Raw genomic sequence first — 14,792 nt, 5'->3', positions numbered from 1 at the left:
TAATCCAGCATGAAAGTATCAAAACATAATTATCTTGTCAGTTAATCTCATTGGCTGGTATATGCTTCAGACACACATGCTCAGATCATGCTGCTACAGAATATGAAGAGGGCCAACTACCAGCTTCCTCTGGTGGTGACAGACTCGGGCCTGCCTCCGCTCTCCAACAGCACCGAGATCAAGGTCCAGGTGTGCACCTGTAAGAAAAACAGAATGGACTGCAGTGGTGCTGGCTCTGTACGCTCCAACCTGATGTTGCTGATGGGACTAGTCCTGCTCTCCCTACTCTGTGAGTATACAGTAACTCTAGTCCTGCTCTACCTTCTCTGTGAGTATATAGTAACTCTAGGCCTGCTCTCCCTACTCTGTGAGTATATAGTAACTCTAGGCCTGCTCTCCCTACTCTGTGAGTATATAGTAACTCTAGCCCTGCTCTACCTTCTCTGTGAGTATATAGTAACTCTAGGCCTGCTTTCCCTACTCTGTGAGTATATAGTAACTCTAGTCCTGCTCTACCTTCTCTGTGAGTATATAGTAACTCTAGTCCTGCTGTCCCTACTCTGTGAGTATATAGTAACTCTAGTCCTGCTCTCCCTACTCTGTGAATATATAGTAACTCTAGTCCTGCTCTCCCTACTCTGTGAGTATATAGTAACTCTTGGCCTGCTTTCCCTACTCTGTGAGTATATAGTAACTCTAGTCCTGCTCTCCCTACTCTGTGAATATATAGTAACTCTAGTCCTGCTCTCCCTACTCTGTGAGTATACAGTAACTCTAGTCCTGCTGTCCCTACTCTGTGAGTATACAGTAACTCTTGTCCTTCTCTACCTACTCTGTGAGTATACAGTAACTATAGTCCTGCTGTCCCTACTCTGTGAGTATACAGTAACTCTAGTCCTTCTCTACCTACTCTGTGAGTATACAGTAACTCTAGTCCTTCTCTACCTACTCTGTGAGTATACAGTAACTCTAGTCCTGCTGTCCCTACTCTGTGAGTATACAGTAACTCTAGTCCTTCTCTACCTACTCTGTGAGTATACAGTAACTCTAGTCCTGCTCTCCCTACTCTGTGAATATATAGTAACTCTAGTCCTGCTCTCCCTACTCTGTGAATATATAGTAACTCTAGTCCTGCTCTCCCTACTCTGTGAGTATATAGTAACTCTTGGCCTGCTCTCCCTACTCTGTGAATATATAGTAACTCTAGTCCTGCCCTCCCTACTCTGTGAGTATACAGTAACTCTAGTCCTGCTGTCCCTACTCTGTGAGTATACAGTAACTCTTGTCCTTCTCTACCTACTCTGTGAGTATACAGTAACTATAGTCCTGCTGTCCCTACTCTGTGAGTATACAGTAACTCTAGTCCTTCTCTACCTACTCTGTGAGTATACAGTAACTCTAGTCCTTCTCTACCTACTCTGTGAGTATACAGTAACTCTAGTCCTGCTGTCCCTACTCTGTGAGTATACAGTAACTCTATTCCTTCTCTACCTACTCTGTGAGTATACAGTAACTCTAGTCCTGCTCTCCCTACTCTGTGAGTATACAGTAACTCTAGTCCTTCTCTACCTACTCTGTGAGTATACAGTAACTCTAGTCCTGCTGTCCATACTCTGTGAGTATACAGTAACTCTAGTCCTTCTCTACCTACTCTGTGAGTATACAGTAACTCTAGTCCTGCTGTCCCTACTCTGTGAGTATACAGTAACTCTAGTCCTTCTCTACCTACTCTGTGAGTATACAGTAACTCTAGTCCTGCTGTCCCTACTCTGTGAGTATACAGTAACTCTAGTCCTTCTCTACCTACTCTGTGAGTATACAGTAACTCTAGTCCTGCTCTCCCTACTCTGTGAATATATAGTAACTCTAGTCCTGCTCTCCCTACTCTGTGAGTATACAGTAACTCTAGTCCTTCTCTACCTACTCTGTGAGTATACAGTAACTCTAGTCCTGCTCTCCCTACTCTGTGAGTATACAGTAACTCTAGTCCTTCTCTACCTACTCTGTGAGTATACAGTAACTCTAGTCCTGCTGTCCCTACTCTGTGAGTATACAGTAACTCTAGTCCTTCTCTACCTACTCTGTGAGTATACAGTAACTCTAGTCCTGCTGTCCCTACTCTGTGAGTATACAGTAACTCTAGTCCTTCTCTACCTACTCTGTGAGTATACAGTAACTATAGTCCTGCTGTCCCTACTCTTTGAGTATACAGCAGTTCTAAGGGGTAACGAGCTCTATAGGTTGAACTGAAACTTCACTCAATAGGTGAAACCTCCAGTAAAGTGTTATAGTCCCTAAAAATGAAATGAATTCAGATGACGTCCACCTCGTACTGTTTAGTAGGTCTGCAGCACACCTGAATGGAGGCTTAACAAACACCCGTATACTGTCATGATGATAGAGATGTAGTGATGCTAGTTTGTAGGGTGTTCACCCATAAAATTATGAATTAATTCAAGGTTTAAACAACTATGTCCAATCAATAGAAAATTCTGTAAGAAAAAATATAGTCCAAACCCCATGTCTCTACCATACAGTTCATTCGGAAAGTAATCATACCCCTTGACTTGTTCCACATTGTTACGTTACAGCCTTATTCTAAAATGGATGGAATATTTTTTTCCCCTCGTCATTCTACACACAATACCCCATAGAAAACATAAAAAACTGAAATATGACATTTACATAAGTATTCAGACCCTTAACTAAGTACTTTGTTGAAGCACCTTTGGCAGCGATTACAACCTCGAGTCTTCTTGGGTATGATGCTACAAGCTTGGCACGCCTGTATTTGGGGAGTTTCCCCATTCTTCTCTGCAGATTGTCTCAAGCTCTGTCAGGTTGGATTGGGAGCCTTGCTGCACAACTATTTTCAGATCTCTCCAGAGATGTTCGATTGGGTTCAAGTCCGGGCTCTGGCTGGGCCACTCAAGGACATTCAGAGACTTCTTCCAAAGCAACTCCTGTGTTGTCATGAATGTGTGCTTAGGGTTGTTGTCCTGTTGGAAGGTGAACCTTTGCCCAAGTCTGAGGTCCTGAGCGCTCTGGAACAGGTTTTCATCAAGGATCTCTCTGTGCTTTGCTGTGCTGTGCTGTGCTGACTAGTCTCCCAGTCCCTGCCTCTGAAAAACATCCCCACAGCATGATTCTGCCACCACCATGGTTCACCGTAGGGATGGTGCCAGGTTTCCTCCAATCTTGGTTGTATCAGACCAGAGAATCTTGTTTCTCATTGTCTGAGAGTCTTTAGGTGCCTTTGGCAAACTCCAAGGGGGCTGTCATTTGCCTTTAACTGAGAAGAGGGTTCCGTCTGGCCACTCTACCAGAAAGGCTTGATTGGTGGAGTGCTGCAGAGATTGTTGTCCTTTTGGAAGGTTTGCCCATCTCCACAGAGGAACTCTAGAGTTCTGTTAGAGTGACCATCGGGTTCTTGGTCTCCCTGACCAAGGCCCTTCTCCCCCGTTTGACTGGGCGGCCAGCTCTAGGAAGTGTCTTTGTGGTTCCAAACGTCTTCCATTTAAGAATGATGGAGGCCACTGTGTTCTTGGGGATCTGTGCCTTGACAGAATCCTGTCTCTGAGTGCAACAGACAATTCCTTCGAACTTATGGTTTTTGCTCTGACATGCACTGTCAACTATGGGACCTTATATAGACAGGTGTGTGCCTTTCCAGATCATGTCCAATCAATTGAATTTAACACAGGTGGGCTCCAATCAAGTTGTAGAAAGAATGATCAATGGAAACAGGATGCACCTGTGCTCAATTTCGAGTCTCATAGCAAAGGGTCTGAATACTTATGTAAATAAGGTATTTCTGTTTTAATGTTTAATAAATTTGCAAACATTTATAAGAACCTGTTTTTGCTTTGTCATTATGAGGTATTGTGTGTAGATTGCTGAGGATTTTTGTTTATTTCATCCATTTTAGAATAAGGCTGTAAGATAACAAAATGTGGAAAAAGTCAAGGGGTCTGAATAGTTTCCAAAGGCACTGTATTTAGCAAAGATGGGATAGGTCTACATTTAGTTATTTTGTTTCTGTAAGCTGTTTAACAAACTATAACTGATTAACAGCCAATGGTAGAATCACTCAACATTATGATCAAAGGAGAGCAAATCAAGCAGGTTTCTGATGTTAAATATCCTGGAATCATTTTATACTCTAAACTTAAGTTTGATAAACATACAAAAAAAATCTGCAGAACAGTGAAAGCAAGTCTCATCTGTTTTAAGTTAATAAGAAACCCTGTGATACTGCACTTTTGTTTTTACACACAATAATCATTTCACATTTATCCTACCTCATGACAACATGGACACAGAATCACTCTACATACAATAGAGCCTTGAAAATTCTAGACAAAAATCCGATAAGGCACCATCACTGCAATGTGCACATCATTTGTTTAGTTTTGACAGTACATTTATCGATGTAATTTAGATTTTTAAATACTTGTGTGGACTCATGCCACAACCACTCTGTAACTTAGTGACAATATTGCAATCTACAGGTACATGCACTCGGGGGCACTAGCGCTAACTGTAGAATTCTAATGTGCAGGGTTTGCTATTGCTCAGTCAACAATCTGTGTGAAAAGAGTTAGACTCTGGAACTTGCTTCCAGATTACATTAAGAATTGGCAAACTCTCAGTGAGTTTAAACATAAAGTAAAATTCATGTATAGACCTCCTAAAACAGTTTCTGGAAACAAATAATGACAGGTTCTGGACTAGAGGGCAAAGACTATTCTCCATCGGCTTGGGTTTTTAAGACGTGGATTGGCTTGGTTTGGGTCTGTGTTTGTGAAACTGTATGTTTAGTATGTATTTTTTGCTGTTTTTGTTTGTTGCTGTTTATGTATATGCATGTGTGCGTGTATGTACTGTATATAAATGTATGTATACAGTATGTACTTCTATGAATATGTCTTTATTTATTTAGTATTTTCTTTCTTTGTTTGTGTTTCTTTTCTGAATTTTATTGTTATATTACTGTCTATCAAGGGACGGGCACCGTAAATTAGCGCAAGCTAACGTTATGATGCAAATGCATCTTAATGTTGTATATTGCAATGTGTTAACGTTATTGCATCTGTCCCTACTCAAATAAATGAAATAAAACATTGGAATTGGAGTTTATTCCAAGGCAATACATTAAAGACAATAAATACAGAACTTGAAGCAACCACATATTTAGCCATGGAGCACGTTCTGATTGGCCGGTCATGGGCCAAGCCTCGACACACCCACAACTTGTTTATTCATCAAAACCCAGCCCTTTCAAGCAAATACCAGCATCTGCGCCAATAACTGTGCATGTGAAAATAGCTAAAATATTTCTGACACACCCTCGAGCACTACCCCACCAGCGCTTAGATTGACCGTTGCATCAGGTTTTACCATTGAATTAGGTTTGTTAAAATAGAGTCCACAATGTTCTTAAACTATTAAACCATAGAAGTAAACAAGAGCAGTTATATCCAGACTCCACATTCCTCTCTTATCGACATGCCCTGGGTAGTATACGCATTCATTAAATCTCAAACATCTTCGCAGCTACTTTTAGGCGTGTTCCCAGCATCTCTCCCTTTTTTTATGATGTTTCTGTCTCCCCCACCGTTAGTCTGGCATCCCCTGTTACAGCCAGGAGCTTCCCAGGGACTCCTGTTGGGAGCTCAAGCTGTATATCTCATTTACACCATTAGTGATTAAATGTATAATTTACCCCTCGATTGGGAATGGGAGGCATAATGAAGGAGTTCTAACAGCCAGTCTATATAGATGCCTATCCTGTGTTCAGAGGGGGATTGGGGCTGTGCTGGTGTTATGGCTGAGTTCTGTGCAGTGTTCGGCAGGAGAGGAGCCAGAGGAGGGAGGCGACGGGGTAATCTGTAATTCAACACACAGTGGAGCCATTGAGAGTGTTGAGCCTAAGACACCCACATTTCTGATCATACCAAGCAGCCACTGATTCCCTCTCTCTACCTCACATCTCTCTTTCTCTCTCTGTCCCTCATCTCTCTCCCTCTCGCTCTCACTTCCCCTTCTCTCTCTGTTTTTCTTCTTCTTTATCACTCATTACTCTCTGTCTCTATCTATCTCTCAACCTCCAGCCATCCCTGGTTTACAATCACTATCTCTTTTCTTCATCTCTTCATTTTCTCTCCATATCTCACTCACACTCCCTTTGGGTATGTATCTATCCATCTGTCCTCTCTCTGTCTGTCTACTTTTCATTCTGTCTCTCTAGAGTGTTGAGCCTAAGACACCCACAGTTCTGATCATACCAAGCAGCCTCTCTCTCTGTCTCTGTCTCTGTCTCTGTATCTCTGTCTCTCTCTCTCTGTCTCTGTGTGTGTTCTATATGCTAGATGAGCAGTGCTTTGTTATCAGTGGTCCCTGTGGAAATCAGTCTGTGTATGTGCACAGTGAATGTTAATTGGGTGGCAGTGTGGATTGTGAAATGCTCCTCCTTTGATCTGGCATTCATTAAGACACACCATACTGTACTGATACTCTGGCATTCATTATGACACACCATACTATACTGATAGACTCTGGCATTTATTAACCAACCATGTACCTCAGCTAGGACTCCAAGCATGTCCTTTCATTGGTCAACACCATAGCTGAATGGGGTGTGTTATGTAGAGCTGCAGACAGTAAGGCCTCAGCAGCAGGCACTGCAGCATATTATTCAGCTGAGCCGTGCAGCATGGAGAGACAGGTAGTGATATATAGAGGGAGGCAATCTTTGTCTGTGTGCCCAGTGGGAGCTGGTGAGAGAAGAGAGCTGGGCCACAGAGGTCCCCTCTGTATCAGAGTCAGTACAGCGATACACACACACAGAGAGATTACTTTTGTCAGGGCACATCAGCCTGACCCAGGCTCAACCACTCAGGGACAGATAGAGAGGAGAAAGGTGTGAGGAGATTAGACACAAGTCATACACACGCACGTACACACACAATTTCATACGGTATGGGACTTCTGTCAAACACCCACTCTCTCCCATCCTTATGTACGTACATGTACCTTCACATAGACAGACACATTGTAAAGACACACTTTCAGAACATGTGCACATGTACTTTCTGCATATACATTAACATTGTGACTCTCTGCAGGCCTTCTATAGCAGGCTATGTGTAATTCAAGAAGGAAATCTCTTAAACACTGAGTGGGTGGTGGAGGTTGCTGTAAGTCAACCAGAGAGGACTGCACTCAACCTAAGGAGAGATGCTGCTCCATCAATCTTCCTCACTGGGCAGCAGGCTCCAAAGTGACTGTCTCTCTGCCCAGCCCCACAGAAAAAAATCCATGTCCACATGTACCCTCCTGATCCTTTTCAAGGATAAAGAACTCTGGTGGTGTTACTTTTACACACTCTTAAATGATGTATGTAAGCCTCTGGGACAGAGCCGGTGTTGAGAGAACACAGATATTCTACTGTAGCATTTACTGCTGCTAAATCCCTGAATCCAGGAGCTTAGTCCGTCCCTGTTGATGTGTGAGCCTCTACAGTGTGATCGACGTGTAGCAGGACTTTACCACAGACCCGTAACTCATTAGACACCAAATACCACTTGTATTTATGCTGCTTTAACTCAGACAACAGAGTCTAACTGGGCTTATAGTGGATTTCATATGTCAAAGAACACATAGATGTAGCTGGTGTATGTTTTGTATGTTCTTGTGTTGTGGATCAAATTCTCTGGATGGTGCTTACTGTTTGCAATTTAATAACAAAATAAGGGCCATTGTTAGTAGCATTGTAATAAATGTAGTATAACTATTTTGTTGAGAAATGCTCTAAATAAGATTGGAAACCCAATTTGCGAGTGTGGCAGAGATGACCACAGTGCCCCCTATCTCTCTGTCAGTGAATGGCCTGACAGAAAGACAGTGTGTATGTATTATCTCTCTCCAGCAGGTTCTGTCAGGTCTAAAATGGAAGTCTAGCATCATGTGATGTTGGGGCTGTTGGATGGACAGGAGCATGTAAATATATAGTCATTTTTCGCATGAGCGCTGTGGGCACCACTGGCTTTTTAAGATGAATAGGTTTTTAGGTATTATGCTTATGAGGAAAACACATGTGAGCGGAGGTGATAACGTGAAAGGCATGGGTGAACGAGCGGCTGCAGTATTAAACAAGTTGACATTTCCTCTCCCACTCCCATTGGGCTGTCTCAAGGCTCAGTCAACCTCCTGCAATCTCCTCTATGCAGTCTATGCAACATCACCAGCCCAGCACCACAGTCCAACATGGCCTGTTTTCCAATCTAACAGAGATGCTGAATGTTGTGCTTTAGCAGTATAATGTTGACTGCATTGGGACACATTCACAATGATGCCCCTGTTATTAGCTATCAGTTAAAGGTTGATGAGGCTCTTTAGGGGATATTTGACATGTATTCCCTGTGTGGGTGTATTGTTGTTAGTGTTTGTCTGAGGCCGAGATGAGCTCTGTGGGATTTTATAAGCAGCTAGAGATCTGATAAAAGACTGGCTGACGAATCTCAGAGAGAAAATGCAATTCATCCACAAATAAGGGAATATACCCAGGCAGACTCCCTGCCTTAGTCTGCCAACAACAATTCCTTCACAGTGATGTTTAAATCCACTTTCCTGCCCAAACAGCCACTCTCTCGGCTCTAATCCACTCAGTTACAGGAGCAGATTATTTAGGAGAAGGAGAAATAGGATCCTCCTCCTCCTTGGTAACATTCTTATTCCTCTTTTAATCCCTTTGTTCTAATTTAATAGGCATGACATTACCTGGCTGATAAACTCTCACCCTCTTACCCTCTTACCCTGAAATTGTTCTCCAATGTCATGTTTATACTGTGTCTGGTCTAGTCATGCCTGTATTACTGGATGATGGCCCTTTGAGAACTATTTCATGTTTGGCAAAGAATCATTTGAAGAGCACTGATTTTCTTTTCATGCTATCAAATGTTTTATTTGAGTTGGTTCTAGTTTTGTCAGAACTACTCTCGTTGATGCCATAATGGGAAGCAAAGAGTGACAGTGAGGGTTGCTGCTATATGATTACATGTTCAAAAGGCAAACTTTGCATTCCTCCTTCTCTTCAGAAATGTAGCAGATATTGGATATGGCTAACCATATGCTGTGAGACTTGTCTCTTGATATATTGACATTGAGAATGAGATGAAGATGGAGGGGAGCAGGGTAAATCCACAGGCAGGCAGGGAGGATGGTAATTCTGCTGGACTGGAGATTACGAGGGCAGCCCTCCTGTGAGCTATCACATTTGCCTCAACTCCAGCTGACTGCTGCCAGAAGCACTTTCACCCAATTAAGGTGATGGTGATTAGATCAAACAGCCCTCTGTCTCCCTTTATCCCTCTCTGCCTCCTCCTCTGTCCCTTTCTCCCACTCTCTCCATCTCCTCCCGTCTCTCTCTCTTTCTTTCTCCGTCATTCCCTCCTCGTCTCAGCCTCTCCAGGTACACATTTCACATTTCCTTCCCCATTCTCACTCAGGTGGGTGGGAGTGAGGGAAGGAAGGGTCTCTTTTATCCACTCTTTGCTGGACTTCATTGCCTCCGTGTGAGAGCTGAGGTGAATTGATCTACCCGTGTATTTTCATGTTTCAGGTCATGAGTTTTTAGCCAGAGGGGGAACAATTGGTATGTTTCAAGGCCTGCATGCATGAATAAAAGTTCCCAAAGTCTCATTACATTTTCAAAACTTATCTCACGCAGCTCCAGAGTGTTGTTCAATTTAGATTTCCTTTTCAGAATCCCTTACACCTACACAATAGAAAGGAGGGCCAGTGGAAAACAACAACTGAGAATAAAAAAAATCAATAGTACCTTGCATTAGATATTCCCCCCCATTGAATCAGGCACACTTTGATCGCTCCTAAAAATGTTAAGTCTACGGGTCAATTCATTTCAAAATGTCTCGCAAAATTACATTTCACATTTCTCAAAACTACTCTAATCTTACGTGAGACAGAGGAGGAAAGACAGACAGAAACAGAGAGACAGATATCACATGAAATAAAACAGAAAAGTCTTAAATCAACCCTGAAAATCTTAAACAAAGAAAAGGATGCTGTAGACAGCTGTAGCTGCAGTCAGAATACATATCAAGCGGACTAAATGTGCCATATGCTCAATTTAACAAGGAAAGTAACAGTAGTGTGATCATGTAAATATATATATACTTGATACTTCTTATGAACTTCTTCTACACTGCATGAATTTTACTAGTAGATCTCGAAAGGAAAACCTACATAAACATAAAAACTTACGCTGCATTTGTTCTTGGACTGACAGCTCAGGACTCACAGGTCTTCAGTAAAAGTCAGGAAATGTTATATCTTTCTGTGTATCAGATATAAAATGCCTCTTCTATGGGCTAAAGATATTGCCTTTTTAATGTCTCCCCATTCACATAGCAGATCTGTGTAGCATATAGACCTTGAGCAACCCAGCTGCTCTGCGGCAGAGCGAGAGCGTGTCTCCACTTTCAACAGGAACGACACATACACTTGGAGTCGTGAGCTCAGGCAGGATCAGTCCTATGGTCCTGAAGGGTCTGTTCTTTCTCTTCCAGACAGGGCTGAAAAACAACCACACTCATACAGTGGCTACAGTATATGTCATAATGGAGAAACAGAGAGAGAGAGAGAGAGAAACAGATATGGAGAGAGTTCTGAGTACAGCCTGCGGTGACAGCATAGAGGGAAGGAGACTAGTCCAGAGGAGAGGGATGGCAGAGAGAGATAGGCAGATGGATTGATAACATCTCACATTTCATATTGCGGTGTGTCTGTGTGTGAGGAAAGGTACAGTATATACTGGTAGCACTATCTGTAACAGCCTGTGTATTAAAAGTTATCATGCTGTAATCTGATTTATATCATTGTAAGATATGTATGATACCTTTACTACTCTACTTGTATGTAACTCTTCATATATGACCCTGTGTAGATATAAAGGTAACAGGCTGCGATACATGTTTTTTTCGGCTGGTTTTTGGAAGTGTGTGATACATTACAACTATAGAAAAGACATATATATTGTCCCATTCAACTGGGACATGACAGAGGAGGACATGTCATTGTCAAGCCCAGGGATGTTTCCATGTCTAGCTAAAAAGACAGATCATTGCGTTTCTAAATTCTGTCTAAATCTAGAACCAAGAATGAGTTGTTCATTCTTCTATGTCCTCTCCATCCTGAATCTTTAATGTATTGATGCCTATCACCTGTCTTGTGTAATTGATTGCAACTGATCTATGTTGAAGATACCCTTAACTATCTGTTTATCTTTCTCTTCCTGTCTCTTCTCCTTTTTCTATTCTCTCCTTTCAGGCCTGTAAATTTTGCTGAAATCTACTGTAGTCTACATGCAACACTGAAGAGAAACAACATATCTCCCCTACGTGACCAAGCCTAAGGAAAGAGAAGACCTCTCACCATAACGACAACAACTAGCAAACAATTTAAAAAATACAGTTCAGAATGAACCTCTGTGGTACTGAGCTTCTTGGGTGTCCCAATGATATCTCACCCATCCGTGGCCCCAGGCTCCCCACCAGGTTTTAGTTACCCCCCCCCCCCCTTCATCTCTACCTCACCCGTCTCTATGTCCATTACCGCCCCTAGCTCTGTTCCCCCTCACCTGAACAGTTGTCGTTGCCCCTGGTCTTCTCCCTTGCCCGTCCCTCTCCCACTCCTTGCCCGCCTGTCTTCTCCCTCCATCGCTGTGTTGTCATGGACACCACCGCCTAAATGGACTCTTTTGCTGGGAAAGGAAACACTGCATAGTCTGAGCTACTGGATACTGGATGGGGAAAAGCATTTACTTTTTGATGTATTACTTTATTTTATCTTGTTTCCTATTGTAATGAGAGACAAAAGCCAGTTTTTGTCTGCAGTGGTTGTGGTCTCTGTGGGCAAGATGGTAGCCATAAGCCTTCTCAAGTCAGAAGTTTCTGGAGTCTTTTTTGATTTATTTTGTTTCTATTGCATTAGTTGTCATGGAGTGGAAAACAATATCTTTATAGTAATGGTGTTAAACTTTTAAAAAAGTACACTATATATATTTTATTTTTTACCATTGTACAAATATATTAATTAACCTATGTACTTGGACTGAAGGCTCTTCAATTACCCTTACAGAAAAAAAAACTGAAACCTTTTTGTGGACTTTAGGCACTATTTCTAATGCTATCGATGTTTTTCCTATTTTTTACGTAAATCAATTTTTGGGGTTGGAACCAAAATAAATGATTGTTCAATCGTTTCATTCGGAACAGAACCATTTTTTGTTGTTGTCCAATTCCACTGTTCCAACCAGCAAAATAAAGTTCTGTACCAGTTCAAACCCCAAAAAAGTAACAATTTATATTGTTCCTTTTCTGATAATTTTTTTTGCATTCAGCTCAACGTTAAATTACTTCACCAATCAGGGCGTATAGAGCAGCTTGCTATGCGTGAGAAGCGACAGAAATTTTGTGGCTGCTTCTTGGCTCCTGCGGCCTTTGTGACCTTGAGGACGTTGAACCTCACGGTCTTGCTGAGTGGTCGGCACTCTCCGACGGTAACAATGTGGCTTGAAGCGTTGAGCATCTTGATATGACACGCATTATCTGGATTAGGCCCACAGAATTATACCTGCTAGGGATCGGCTTCAATGGAGGAACTTTAGAGAGTGGGCTTAACGTTGGACCAGAGCTAGCTACCAGAATTAAAAACCATACCTTTTGTAGTTAATAAATCCAATGTGAAACGTGATAAATATTGCATCCTTAACTAGCATTGATAAAGTGAATCGCTTCTTTTCTAATTTAAAATCCCTCTCTAATTTCTGAATCATGCTTATAATGTCAGTAGGCTACAGTAGTGGGAGGGGCAGGTAGCCTGCGCACACACTGGCAAAGATTTTCAGCTGGCAAATATGTTCAGCTGGCAGGGAGACGCTGGAATACATTTCTGAGTGACAGTGAGGGCTTTGCATAGGCGCTTTGTTGCATTTATACGGAAAAAATGCCCGGAATGTAAAGGAACGTTTAACTGGTTCCCATGCTTTTCAAATTACGGCTCTGTTCCGGAACAGTATATATCACTTTCGTTCCCTGTTCTGATTCTGTTCCTTGAAACCTGAACCGGTTCCAACCCCCGATCTGGAGTTTTCATTTGCTTTGAAGATTGGTAATCTGTCTGCCTTGTGTTACATGATCTTGTTTCACTACCACTAGAACCCCCCCCCCCCCCCCCCCACCCGAGTCACACAAAGAGGTCAAGGAAAGCTATTGAATTGGTGGTTTGTTTTTTGCGCTCGTAAAAAAAAAGTGTGTATGGTTTGTGTGGAAGACCCCATGATTCATGATAAAGCAAAGAAAAATATGATATTTTGAATGAGTTATGTCTGTCTTTTGCACTAATTTAATAAAGCTGTTACTGTAATTCCCATCACTATACATGTTATTGTTTGTGTGAGCCCCATTGATTGACTTACAGGGCTAGTAAGTGTGTTTGCCAACTGGTTTTGCCAGCAAAATGGAGACTCAAGGTCACTCACTAACGGGCCCAGAAACCACATTTTTTTTAGATATAGTTTCTGGGCCCGTTGGAGGTCGCCCCATAGAAAAACATGTAGCTTTTAAGCAAATTCTCTGCAATTCTACACATTTTTCCATGGGCAGAGTAAACATTTTGCATTTTTTAAATGCATTTCATGCAATTCTACTCATTTTGCCATGGGGAGGAGAGAGAACCTTGCCATTTTAAAGCTAGTTTCCTGCAATTCTACATATTTTGCCATGTGATGGAGAGAACATTTAGCTGTTTTAAAGCTAATTTCCTGCAATTGTGAAGATGTTCATATGATATCTGTGTGAGAGTGACTAACAGAATCAATGGGCGAAGTTTTCAAGATAATTTCCTGCAATTCTTAACATTTTGCCATGACTTATGCCATGTACATATGCTATCTGTGTGAGAATCAATGGCGGCCCACATGAGGTCAGAGACCCTGGGCATGTGCCTTGCGTGCCTGGTCAGTAATTTATTAGGCTACAGATTAAATAACTTAAGATGAACTTCACAGGGTAATAAAAGTGCATGGTGATCTTGATGCAATACATTTTGAGGGTCTGATTCTGGTGACATGATGATCGATCAAATCAAAATATTCTGCTCTTATCCATAATAGTCCCATCATGTAGACTAGCCTACCTACACAGCCTACCTTACAGTATCTGCGAGCTGTTGGCTCGAGCACATGTGCCAAGACCAGAGTAGGCACATTTACTATTTAGTTTTTGTGACAAAACTATCAGTAGAAAAGTTGAAAATACAATGGATACACATTACACTTTAGATTTTTATTCGGTACATGAAAACTTAAAACCTGTTGCGACTCTAGGGGCAGTTTCATTTTTGGAAAAAAAACGTTCCCGTTTTAAACGGAATATTTTGTCAGGACAAGATGCTAGAATATGCATATAATTGACAGCTTTGGATAGAAAACACTCTAATGTTTCCAAAACTGTAAAGATATTGTCTGTGAGTATAACAGAACTGATGTTGCAGGCGAAAGCCTGAGAAAAATCCAATCCAGAAGTGCCTCATATTTTGAAAGCGCTGCGTTCAAATGAGTCCCTATTGAGCTGTGAATGCCCTATCAACCAGCTTGCACTTTCTACGTATTCCCCAAGGTGTCTACAGCATTGTGACGTAGTTTTCCGCATTTATGTTGAAGAATAGCCGTAGGCGGCTACATTGCGTAAGTGGTCACATGGTGGCTCCGA

The 14,792-nt window shown here is 41.9% G+C and overlaps 1 protein-coding gene across 1 annotated transcript in view; it reads left to right on the top strand.

Annotated features, from left to right (window-relative positions):
* Positions 1–13,440, top strand: part of LOC139415873 (cadherin-13-like) — a 345,399-nt gene extending 331,959 nt beyond the window's left edge. Inside the window, exons 9-10 of the mRNA XM_071164006.1 lie at positions 71–289; positions 11,350–13,440. Coding sequence (XP_071020107.1) covers positions 71–289; positions 11,350–11,357 — 227 coding nt within the window. The 3' untranslated portion in view covers positions 11,358–13,440. The remainder of the gene's footprint in view (positions 1–70; positions 290–11,349) is intronic.
* Positions 13,441–14,792: the final 1,352 nt, after the last annotated feature.

This window comes from Oncorhynchus clarkii, chromosome 1 (assembly GCF_045791955.1).
Source record: "Oncorhynchus clarkii lewisi isolate Uvic-CL-2024 chromosome 1, UVic_Ocla_1.0, whole genome shotgun sequence".
NCBI lineage: Eukaryota > Metazoa > Chordata > Actinopteri > Salmoniformes > Salmonidae > Oncorhynchus > Oncorhynchus clarkii.
The sequence above is the reverse complement of the archived record's forward strand: the minus strand, read 5'-3'. Positions and strand labels throughout refer to the sequence as shown.